Source organism: Malaclemys terrapin, chromosome 1, assembly GCF_027887155.1.
Source record: "Malaclemys terrapin pileata isolate rMalTer1 chromosome 1, rMalTer1.hap1, whole genome shotgun sequence".
Taxonomy (NCBI): Eukaryota; Metazoa; Chordata; order Testudines; family Emydidae; genus Malaclemys; species Malaclemys terrapin.
This window is the reverse complement of record NC_071505.1, coordinates 27,175,935-27,188,226: the sequence shown is the minus strand read 5'-3', so window position 1 is coordinate 27,188,226 and position 12,292 is coordinate 27,175,935. Positions and strand designations below refer to the sequence as shown.

Sequence of the window (12,292 nt, the reverse complement as noted above, 5' to 3'; positions counted from 1 at the left end):
ATAAAGCTTATTAGCCAGCAGGGTTGGGCACATAAAATCTTCAAAGAAACTCACCAACAATTGCCCTCTTTCAAAATGGCCACCATTTCCCACTATTCTTGATGGGACTGAGACCATAGGCTGCCCTCATTTAGGACGATCATCTTCCTAGGATACCTATTGGGAATGAGGATTTGCAGCTGCAGCTGCCCAATCTCCAGGCAGCCTCCGAGTACAGCTGAGCCACAGCAGGGCCATCCAATTTACCACCAAACTACCAAACTATTACCCCAAATGGACACAACTAATAGTGTTGGAAGCAGGTGAGGTAGTGCAACTCTCATGATATTTGTTGTGACTCGAGTGATTTTTGGGGTCGGGTTTTTTGCCTGTCTCATGAAAACATGATGAAAGGCACCAACTCATGAATTTTCCCTTATTCAACACGGTCACCATCTCCTATTACTGTCAATGGGACTGAAACCAGCAAGATGGCCACCATTTTCATACAGTCTATCTGTATGTGAAAGTGAGGCTGCCCTTAATAAAGTTGGCTGCAACATTCCACTGTTTTCAGTTAGATTGAAGCAACACCCACGGGCAAAATGGCTTCTACTGCATGGTTCAGGGGGCTGGACAGGAGACAGGCTGTGAGGATCAGCAGAGACACTATCCCATATATGAATGATTAAATATATCAAAATTCTTTAATATGTGTAGCTAACCCATCAACCCTAAAAAAAATACAAATTCCAGGTATGAGTGTGAATGATGATGTATTAATTAGATCAGTAGTTCTCCAACTACTACCTTCCAGTCTTTCTTTTGTCAATGGAGGTAAACTAGGAGGGGAGAAAGTCAAGACAGTACTAGGGAATGGATGAGTTTGTCTATCGTAGGAGAGAGGAGAGGATAAGTGGAGTCTCCATTTGAGCAGCCAGGGAGAGGTGTGCATTAAAGGTTGACTTTTCCACCTGAAATTATCACACACCCATTGGCAGAGAAGTAGAGGGGTGTTAAAAAGTCAAAAGACAGACTGAAAAGCTTGATTTGTTGCTTTTTTAAAATCTCATAAGGTGCGGGGTCTGACTCATGATTTTTGATCTCTGAAGGCTGGCAGTACTGAATGAAAAAGGAGTGCGGGAGAGAAGATGCAGGGGTATCCTGGTGCTGGGAGGCCGGTAGCATGAGGGAAGCAGAATTGAGGTTGTGATATGTGATCTGTGGTGCATGGTAGTTTGTGGTAATGGTAAAGTGTGTGGCTGTGGGAGAAGGGGTAGAGAGTAAGTACCAGTAGGCAATTTAACATCTGATTTCTATGGATTGGCGTTTGTGTGGCAATCTTAACTTTCACTACAGGGTATTTTTGTATATTAACAGAGATAGGACTCAGTAAGGAAGATAGATCCAGGCATTTTCAAAGCAAAGCTCCTGTGATTTCAAACACTCCACGTGTGAGATTCTAGGTTTCTGATCCAGGCCTGTCTCTACTTGGCTCATCTGTGGGTTTACTTAGGGCACAGTATGTAAGATTCCAATCCCTTGTCCACCCTCTGCAACTTCCCCACATCTTGGCTCAGGTGCGCTGGGGAGAGCAGGGGCTGATACCACCAAGCAGGGGGGCAGAGAGGAGTGAAGAATGGGGCAGACCCGTGACTGCACACCCCTCTTTTTTAAAACACCAGCCAGTAGAGCTGACATGGTGCAGGATGACAGAAGCAATCTGCATCTGGTAAAGTGCTGGCACAAATTACATCCCTCTGAGAGAAGTGATGGAGACAGGGAAAGAATTGTGACTCTGAACCACAGTTCTTCCTGAGGTGGCTCGGCTATGGAACTTCCCATATATACAAAGGCAGAATAAGGTTTCCCAGGTCTCTGGGCCAGAGCAAGTGGGGGGCTCCTCCGCACCCCTTCTGCCTGTGTCCCCGCCCATAGTCCCACCCTTTTCTGCCCCTTCCCCAGGACCACACCCCTGTTCTACCCAGGGTCCCCTCCCATTCCACCAGCCCCACAACCCTTTTCTGCCCTGCCCCCATGGTGGCCCCAAGCCCGGAAAGTGAAATAAAAAAATAAACATTATGGGTTTGTATACGGGTCCAATCCTGCAAGACACTGAGCTCCCTGTCTCCCATTGACTTCACTTTAAGTGGAAGATGCTTACGCTTGCCCAGGATTAGGCCCACAGTAATTCTTGTGTTCTTTTGAGTGCACTTACCCTCAGTTGTTTTAATTGTCCCACACAGACCCGCCCATGCATCAGCCACAGAATTAAGTTGAAAATTCAGAATTTCAGTGAACTTACTGTAGTGGTGGTGGTAGTAGTCGGCTTTGGGATAACTTTGATGCTTAATGTCACTGTCCCAGTTTCAATGAGGGCTGTAGCTCTGTTCGAACTTGACAGCAAATTGTCATCTGTTATGTAGACATGCAGTCTGTAGTCCCAGATTGTATCCAAACCACTGTCATAGTCAAATCTAGATGCAAGAATCAACTGAGAGATGTTGGAGCCAGCACTTGGTGAAAAAGTGAAATGATTATTCACATTACCTAGAAGTAGAAGCAAACAAATCAACATAAAACAGATGCACAAAACATTGTGAAAAGGGCCACTGATTTCACTTCTATCTACAATTTGTTACTAATCAATTATGCAATCATTTGGCTGTACAACACTGCCTTCAGAAACCACTGAAAGGGATGATGTGCTCTAGCAGAATTAGCATTGGTCCGTTCTATGAAATGGCTCCAGTTACTAGAAGTTGATTACCAGGACTACTATAGAAAATAATACCATAACTGAAGTGCTAAAGGTAGGAAATAAGCACCTTTAGTGAGACATACATCTGAGAACAGACTTTTGCGCAAGGTTTAATGTTCAACATCTTCATTAATGATCTGGATGATGGGATGGATTGTATCCTCAGCAAGTTCGCAGATGACACTAAGCTAGGGGAGAGGTAGATATGTTGAGGGTAGTGATAGGGTCCAGAGTGACCTAGACAAATTGGAGGATTGGGCCAAAAGAAATCTGATGAAGTTCAACAAGGACAAGTGCAGAGTCCTGCACTTAGGATGGAAGAATCTCATGCACTGCTACAGGCTGGGGACTGACTGGCTAAGTGGCAGTTCTGCAGAAAAGGACCTGGGGATTACAGTGGACGAGAAGCTGGATATGAGTCAACAGTGTGCCCTCGTTGCCAAGAAGGCTAATGGCATATTGGGCTGCATTAGTAGGGGGATTGCCAGCAGATCAAGGGAAGTGATTATTCCCCTCTATTCGGCACTGGGGAGGCCACATCTGGAGTATTGTGTCCAGTTTTGGGGCCCCCACTACAGAAAGGATGTGGATCAATTGGAGAAAGTCCAGCGGAGGTCAACTAAAATGATCAGGGGGCTGGGGCACATGACTTACGAGGAGAGGCTGAGGGAACTGGGCTTATTTAGTCTGCAGAAGAGAAGAGTGGGGAAGCGGGGGGATTTGATAGCAGCCTTCAACTACCTGAAGGGAGGTTCCAAAGAGGACAGAGCTCGGCTGTTTTCAATGGTGGCAGATGACCAAAAAAGGAGCAATGGTCTCAAGTTGCAGTGGGGGCAGTTTAGGTTGGATATTAGGAAAAATTATTTCAGTAGGAGGGTGGTGAAGCACTGGAATGTGTAACCTAGGGAGGTGGTGTAATCTTCTTCCTTAGAGGTTTTAAAGGCCTGGCTTGACAAAGCCCTGGCTGGGATGATTTAGTTGGGGTTGGTCCTGCTTTGAGCAGGGGATTGGACTAGATGACCTCTTGAGGTCTCTTCCAACCCTAATCTACTATGATTCTATGCTAAGGGCTATTGCAAGAGATCCTCACAGCATCTGAATGAGTTGGTCTTAACAACTCTGTATAAGATCCTGTGCTACACCTCCAATAGCCACAGCACAGAACTCACAGCCTTGGGTGAGGGTTAAGGTGGCTTTAAGACATCTTTTTGTGCCCTCCCAATCTTGGGCTGTTCTGGCTCATCGGCTTAATTTAGGGCTTGTCTACACTTGAAACACTACAGCAGCACCTCTGTAGCGCATCAGGGTAGACACTACCTATGCCAATGGAAGGGATTCTTCCATCAGCGTAGCCAATCCACCTTCCCGAGAGGTGGAATTCTTCCACTGACCTAGCGCTGTCTACATGGGGATTTAGGGCATCTTAACTACGCCACTCAGGAGTATGGATTTTTCTGCGGATCTACTTTTCTAATGTAGCCTAGGCCTTAAATAGCATCCCTATGGCTGCACTATGGGTCTCAGCACTGCCTTGTATCTGTGCAGACCCACCAATTGACATGCCTCTTTCACTCCCAGCTTCACCCCCTGCATGTCCCCTATACAAGGCTTTGCAAAGGGGTCCTCAGAAAATAGCCTTACTGTTTTTTCCTCAGTGCCTGCACCAGGAGACTCCTCCCATGGTCAGGACCAGGGCTTTTAGAGGCCCTTTATGCTACTCTGAGCCCTTTATGTTGCATAAAGGGGCTGGAGTGGGGGTGAGGCTCTCACCCTCTCTGCTTAAGATATTTGTCTGAATCACCTGTTCAATCATTACCCCATTCTCTGCCTCAAAAGGAGAAGTTTTTCCTAAATTAAAATGGCTCCCTTTTTGTGAAATGAGGCAACACCAAATGTCTCAGCACCTGGCTTATAATTGATTTTTGTGTCCAAGCACATGTTCTTACAAAGGTATTTTAATGAGTACAGCATGAAGGTAGGACACAAGTTTTGTAGAGTAGTTTTGAGCAGTGCCCCAAATTCCACTCTGTTACACTGACAGAAATCTGAAATACTAGAACTCCATTAAGTCCAATGGGGTTATTCAAGTTTACCCTGTTATAACTGAAGTACAATTTGTCCCTGTGTACAAGTCTGGCTGGCTCCAGTGAGTAAATGTGAGTTTTGCCATTAATTTAAATGGAAGCTCTAGCTAGCTAATCTTTGTTATTTCTAAAGTGCCTGTCAATCACCATGGTACTAAACCCTAGCCAATATCAGCATTAGCATGTAACATGTACTAGACTTTTTTGTTCACAAAATCAAATGGACCGTCTATATCCAAGCATTTTCCTCGTTCATCAGGCATGCAACAATGACATTCAAGAGTCAAACAAATGCAGTACCTGAATTAATGAAGTACCGGAAAGATCTGGGACTAGAATCACGATCAACACACTCTATCCTGAAACCCTCAATGTTGGTCCCAACAGCTAGGTCTACCGGGATTGCCAGTGAATAGGTATTGGCTGAACAAACTGGTTTTTCATCATTTACTTCAAGAACATTGATGGTTACCTGAAAGAGAGCCAGCTGATCAGGTGAGATTCTTCCACTATGCTGTGCCAGAATACTGCCAGCTCTAGCAGCTAGTAGGATTTGTTCTTCTTTCTTTTTATTGACAGTAGTTAAACAAGAGTGGCAGGGAAGGTCCATTAATTTAGTTTTTGCCTTGGACATGTTAAAGTTCAAGAGATCATGAACTCACGTTGTGACCGACGTCCCTTTAGAACTCCGATTCCTTAAGGCAAATTATGTTCTAACACTGCACTTTCTTTTATGTGGGACTTCTGATTTTTTTGAATTGCCTAAAGTATGTCATAGTCAGAATGGAAAATAATCCTTTACACTTATTAGATCTAGCCCAGGGGTGGGCAAACTTTTTGGCCTGAGGGCCGCATCGGGTTTCGGAAATTGTATGGAGGGCCGATTAGGGGACGGGGTCGTGGCCCCGCCCCCCCCTCATTAGCCCCCCCCGGGACTCCTGCCCCATCCACCCCCGCTCCCTGTCCCCTGACTGCCCCTGGAACCCCCGCCCCTGACTGCCCCCTGCTGCCCCATCCAACCCCTCCTCTCATTCCTGACTGTCCCCCCAGAACTTCTGCCCCCATTCAACTCCCCTGTTCCCTGCCCTCTGACCGCCCTGACCCCTGCCCACCCCCCCAAACTCCCCTGCCCTCTATCCAACCCCCCCCCCCCGCTCCCTGCCCCCTTACCTCGCTGCCTGGAGCACTGGTGGCTGGCGGCCCTACAGCTGCGCCGCTCGGCTGGAGCCAGCCACGCCGTCGCCACCACGTAGCACCGAGCACCAGGTCAGGCCGGGCTCGGCAGCTGCGCTGTCCCAGAAGCTCGCAGCCCCGCCACCCAGAGCATTGCGCTGGCGACGGGGCGAGCTGAGGCTGTGGGAGAGGGGGAACAGCAGGGGAGGGGCCGGGGGCTAGCCTCCCAGGCCAGGAGCTCAGGGGCCGGGCAGGAGGGTCCCGCAGGCCGTTGTGGCCCGCAGGGCCATAGTTTGCCCACCTCTGATCTAGCCATTCAGGGTTCTGAAAGTGCTTCACAAATGTTAATTAAGCTTCCCGACATTTAATAATAATTCAGGGACTGAGGTTTTTAAGGTCAGGTTTGACAAAGCCCTGGCTAGGATGATTTAGTTGGGGTTGGCCCTGCTTTGAGCAGGGGGTTGGACTAGATGACCTCCTGAGGTCTCTTCCAACCCTGATATTCTATGATTCTATGACTGTTCCATGCACGAAGGGAGCCCTCCTCATGTAGATCAACCCTTCCCCATGTGGAGATGAGGGGCAGTGAGAGGGTAAGCATTCTCCCCCCCAACCCCCCTTGTTCCTTCACCAAGCAGTTAATGGAAAATTGGGCCTAAAATCTTGGAGATAATACAATTTTTTTTAATAGCAAAATCAAATGTAATGCAAAAATGGGGTAAAGAGAGATGTTAACCACTGAAGGAAACAGTTTATATGCACAGAAGTTTGGTGTTTTCTAAAACATATAAGGAGTGAATGTGAGCTTACGTCTACACTTACGGCGGCGTGTACAGTACAGGTACTACATATGTAGGTATACACCACAGTGAAAGGCAGGCTGCATCCATACTTGTCACTGTGCTGTGTAGCTACATGTGGCAGTGAAAGGCTCCAGCAGCTCCCCACTGCCAGAGTCTTTCATTGCATCCAGGAAAGGCTCTGGAAGATGGGAGGCAGCAGAGAGAGGCTCGGGCAGCAGGAAATTGCTGGAGCCTTTCCCCACTGCTGCCAGCCTTTCACTGTGGTGGGGAAAGGCTCCTGCAGCAGGGAGATGGAGACTATGCTGCTAAAAATAGCCATGTAGACATGGGAGGCATTGCTTGGACATGTAGATAGCCATGTAGGGTGTATCTACCCTAGATTTCAGGAGTGCCGGGCACTCTACTCCACTCAGTTAAGCTGTGCCTCACTGTCCACACAGCTCTTTATACCTGTGCTACTGGGCGTGCAGTATCAACATGCTGCTGTAAGTGTAGAAATGCTCTTTATCCTTTGTGGATACACAGAAAGCTCTCTTACTGCCCACCAGAAATATCAAGAATGAATAACAGGCAGATAAAAGATAGTGTTGAAAGGAAAAAAACAACAAATAAAAACACTGCATTTTTTTTTAAATGGCAGGACGCCCTGCTCCCTCCCACTGTATCCTCCCTTTGTGTGAAATTCAGCCCTGTGTAGAGAGCCAGCCCACAGCCTCGATATCACTTCATTGGGAGTTGAGTGGTGCATAGGTCTTGGGATGACCATGGATATAGGCTAAATTTTGCCTCAGGTAGGGGAGACATTTGCAGAAGTGATATAGTTACTCACGGACACTGTAGCAAGCTTCTCTGTGTCAGAAGCTTGCACTGTGAGAATGTACCTCTGCGTTGCTTCATAGTCTAATGTTGCTATAATCTTCAGATTTCCTTCATTTGGGTCAATCCAAAATATTTGTGTGTAAGAAAGGGTACCTCCTCCAGCTACAATGGAATATGTGATTCCAGTAAATGGTAAATCCTTGTCTGTTGCACTCACTTTTCCAATGCTGGATCCAGCTGAAAAGAAGAGTCATCTTATCTTAACATTTAAAAAAATTACACACAAAATGAAATGTAAAGACTATCAGACTCCTCCTAAGTGACTTTCTTAGTTCAAATGACATATGCAGATTTTGATGTAACTCTAATTTAGGACTTGTCTACACAAGTAATTATTCCAGAATAGTCATTCTGGATTAACTCTTGGTATGGATGTTCTTATTCCAGAATAATAGTCCCTTATGCCAAATTAGCGTAATCCATTCCCAAAGGTATTCTTATTCTGGAATTAATGTGTCCACACCAGGACTTAATCAGGAATAGATGCCGTGCTTGAAGTTCACATGCTACCTTAATCTGAATTAACTTCTCAGTATCAACAAGCCCTCAATATTTGTTTTATTTCTTTTTTTTAACAAGAAAGAAAGAAAGAAAGAAAGAAAGAAAGAAAGAAAGAAAGAAAGAGAAAGAAAGAAAGGAGGAGGGGGAAGAATAACAAAAGTTTCCTATATTTTGGCTGTCAGTTTCCCCATATATATGATTTTTCATATGTGATGCAAGAGTGACTTCTGTGCAGGAGTTAATTTCACCCTAAATGCATATTTAAATAACCAGCTTCATATGAATTATGGGCTAAATGCCAAAAGTGAAGCAGGAAGGGGAGGTTGGGGAGCTGTTGTCACTGAGGCCATCAGCATTTCATTTAGTTCTCCTCCTGGCTCTGTGAATTCCAGCCCTGCTGCAGATTGCTAGCTCCTAGTTTGTGTGACAGCCAGCATGCTTTCTGCTGGCACTACCCCTTCCCCAGAATCCCGTTAGAGCCCACATCTGTATTTTCTCCAAAAATGTGTGCTGTTTTGCAAAGGGTTTTTAAAGCAACAGTATTTAAAGGTTTACACTAACACTTGTTTAACTCGTATAAGCATTTTTCAGAATCCAGCAAAGCTCTGTGAAGGACACAGAGGTTTATAGTCACACATGTGTTTCAGAGATTTATTTAAATGATTACATTACAAAGGTCTGAATCACACAGGTGGGAGGAGGGAAGTACATGCAAGACAGTAAACTCCATGAGGTTCCCCATATTGTGCCTACAGAGAGGCAGCGTATGATGCCTAGCCTCACCCCTACACCATGGAACTAACAGGTCTCTCAAAACCAAAGCATTCCTGATAGCTGCATGAATCTAGGGGGAACAGCTGAAGATCAGGGCCCTGGCCCTCTACATGGGGACCTGTGCCTCCACACTACGGGTATGTCTACACTACCCACCGGATCGGCGGGCAGTGATCGATCCAGCAGGGATCGATTTATCACGTCTAGTCTAGACATGATAAATTGAACCCCGAGCCCTCTCCCGTCGACTCCTGTACTCCAGCACCGCGAGAGGTGCAGGCAGAGTCGACGGGGGAGCGGCAGCAGTTGATTCACCACAGTGAAGACACCACGGTAAGTCGATCTAAGTATGTCGACTTCAACTACGTTATTCACGCAGCTGAAGTTGTGTAACTTAGATCGATTCCCTCCCCCCCAGTGTAGACCAGGGCTAAGTCTCTGCTCTCCTTGATTCCCATCAGCAACTTGACATTTTAGCTCCTGCATTAGAGGGGTAGCCGTGTTAGTCTATATCCACAAAAACAATGAGGAGTCTGGTGGCACCTTAAGGACTAACAGATTTATATGGGCATAAGTTTTCGTGGGTAAAAAAACCCACTTCTTCAGATGCGTGGAGTGAAAATTACAGAAGCCACACTGCCAGGGAATACTAGCCAGCCAAGCCGCCAGAAAACTCTCTTCTGAGGAGACAGGACTTGAACCCACATCTCCTGAGTCCCAGCATAGTGCCTTACCATTACACCAGCCTTTGTTTTGCATTTTTGCTTGAAAAGCCTGTTTGAGCATTGCTGAGCTCAAACAGGCTCTTTCAAACCACACAAAGCTTGTAGAGTTTCAGAAGCAGCCTCAACATGTTCCCACCCTGAACACAGCCCAGGATTTGGTAGGTATTGCAGGCCCAGTCTTTTCTTGCAATTTTGCTGTAGGCCTGCCATACTTTTTTCAAGTGATGGTTCTGTGCATTGTCTTTTGTCTGCTTGCAGTTGTGGCCATCTTGAGCTGATATGACACGTTGTCATAGGGTATACAAATCCCACCCCGGCTGGGAAGAGGTTAATGACAGCCTGTGAGCTCAGTCAGCCCCACCCTTTAAAACCTGCCAAAGGTAGCAAGCCTGAAGGGAGGAGTCAAAGAGGAAAAGCCCAGCTCAGTAGTGGCTGACCAGGACGGGTGGATCTCTTGTGCTAGGCCTTTGAAGGAAGGCCTGGCTGAGGCCAAAGGAAACCTAGAAGCTGCCTGGAGGAAGCCTGGGCTGGGACTCAGGACCTATCCAGAGCCTCCCGGGGTAGGTAGGGACCTTTCAATTTGCTTTGTTCCCTATAACTGATCTGAGTCATGAGAAGTAGACCAGGCCTTCCTTGAGAGGTCCACATCTCCTTCTGGTCAGCCACTAGTGAGTTAGACTCTTTCCTCTTTTAAATCCTGCCTCCAGGCTTGGCACCGCTCACAGGTGTAACAGCACAGGGCTGATGGAGCCAACAGGCTCTTATCAACTCCTTCCCAGCCTGGAGCAGCTGTCAGTAGGGGCACCAGCAGAGAAGACCCTGCTGTACAAGCTCAGCTATGAGGGGGCACGCTGGTGGTGAGTTCCCCTTCTGGGTAATGTGTGTCTCAACGCTGTTAGAAAAAATATCAGGTTTCACAGTCCCAATATGTGGGTCATTTTTTAAAATGAAATATGGTGGTGGGGAGGAAGGGAACTACTACAGTGTGTGATGGAGGAGTAGATTTTAATAAAGACTATAGCTTATATTTGGGGATGAGTTTTTTCACTTTTAAATTTTTGCTGCCTCCAATTTAAGCTTAGTTTAATAACATGTTATAATAGAAAAGTTCCACAGCCAAAGAAAATTGGCTATGCTATACAAGCTACAAAAAACCTGGCCCTTTAAACCCAGTGAAAATGCCTGCAAACAGCTGTAATTTCCATCTTTTATCCCCCTCCCTCCAAAAAATCCCCCAAATTCCTGATGAAACTCTGTCTGCTCCTCTCAATTACTGTACACTCCAAGTAAAAAGATTTAAAAAGCCAGAGTTAAATGCAGCTGCAGGTAAGGGACATTGTAAACACACAGGAGGCAGGCCCTCTACACAGAGGAAGAAAACACTGCTAACACTGCAGAGAAGTTGCTTAGGAATAACTGCAGAAGAAAAGGTGCTGGTAGAGCAGAGAAGCTGGAAGGTCCGTGGAGCAGGGAGAAGTGGAAAAGGCAGTGGGAGGTCTCAGGGAGGCTGAGGCAGGTCATGTAGAAGATGCGCAAAAAATTCTCAGACAGCATGAGTGGAAAAACTCATGCTTGAAAGTTTTTTGCAAAATTGTTTTAACTGCAAATTTTTGCTATTGCAAAAGCAGGTTCCTCACAACAAATGTGTTTTTCCCCCATCCCCAAGTGAGTGCAAGTCTAACTCTGTTTCCTTGTATATACTACTCTGCTAGGCGGGAGTGGATGGTCTTGTGCTTAAAGCATTGCCCTGGGATTCAGGGGCATGATGACACCCCACCCACTACAACAGAGGCTTCAAGGGATCCTCAGAAGGCAGCTTTATGACTATCATTCACAGTGCCAGAGACTGGGGAATCGTCCCTCAGCTGAACCAAGGCTTTTTGGACCCATTTATGCTCTTTTACATAGTGTAAAGTGGCCAGCATGGGAGTGAGGATCTCGCCCAAGAAATGTGTGTTCAGTTCTTGGTTCTACCACAGAATTGCTATGTAACCTTTGGCAAATCATTTAATCTCTCTCCCCCATTTGTAAAAGGGGGCATAATAATACTTCCTTTCTCCCACCCTTTGATGGTTTTGTCTATTTACATTGTAAACTCTGTACTATGAGGTTTGGTGGGGCCCTGCTCTTGGCTGGGGCTTTGAGGCACTATTGTAATACAAACTAATATATTTGTGCTCCAAGATAATTATTTTACACTGTAACAACCTTACATCTATAGGATAGCCTTTACTTACTGTACCTTGAGTAATTTCTGAAACATTGAATACATATGATGGGCTATTGAAGACTGGGAAGAACTCATTCATTGGAGTTATTTTGATGTAAATGTAGATATTATCTGGAAACATAATGGAAGATTAACTAATGGTTAAGTATGGCTATGAAAACATGTGTTGAACATAAACGTATTTTGAATAACATTCCTCCTGCTATGCAGTAACAGCATAGGAAAAAAATCTCAAAGAAGAATAAAAGGGATACTTGCTAGTATAGTAAGGCTGGGCAATATCTTGCACCACAGCTGTCAAAGTATATTCCTCAACTGCTAGATTATCTGGATTTTCGAAATCCAGATCTCCAATCAACTAGATTTAAAAAGAGAAAACTGTA

At 45.8% G+C, this 12,292-nt stretch overlaps 1 protein-coding gene across 1 annotated transcript in view; it reads right to left on the bottom strand.

The window, feature by feature from the left end:
- CDHR3 (cadherin related family member 3) overlaps nucleotides 1–12,292 on the bottom strand; it is an 84,766-nt gene that overhangs the window by 26,088 nt on the left and 46,386 nt on the right. The window contains exons 11-15 of the mRNA XM_054016193.1: nucleotides 12,168–12,267; nucleotides 11,922–12,020; nucleotides 7,630–7,856; nucleotides 5,125–5,296; nucleotides 2,285–2,529 (exon numbers count right to left, since the gene is read on the bottom strand). Of these exons, the coding sequence (XP_053872168.1) occupies nucleotides 2,285–2,529; nucleotides 5,125–5,296; nucleotides 7,630–7,856; nucleotides 11,922–12,020; nucleotides 12,168–12,267 (843 nt within the window). The remainder of the gene's footprint in view (nucleotides 1–2,284; nucleotides 2,530–5,124; nucleotides 5,297–7,629; nucleotides 7,857–11,921; nucleotides 12,021–12,167; nucleotides 12,268–12,292) is intronic.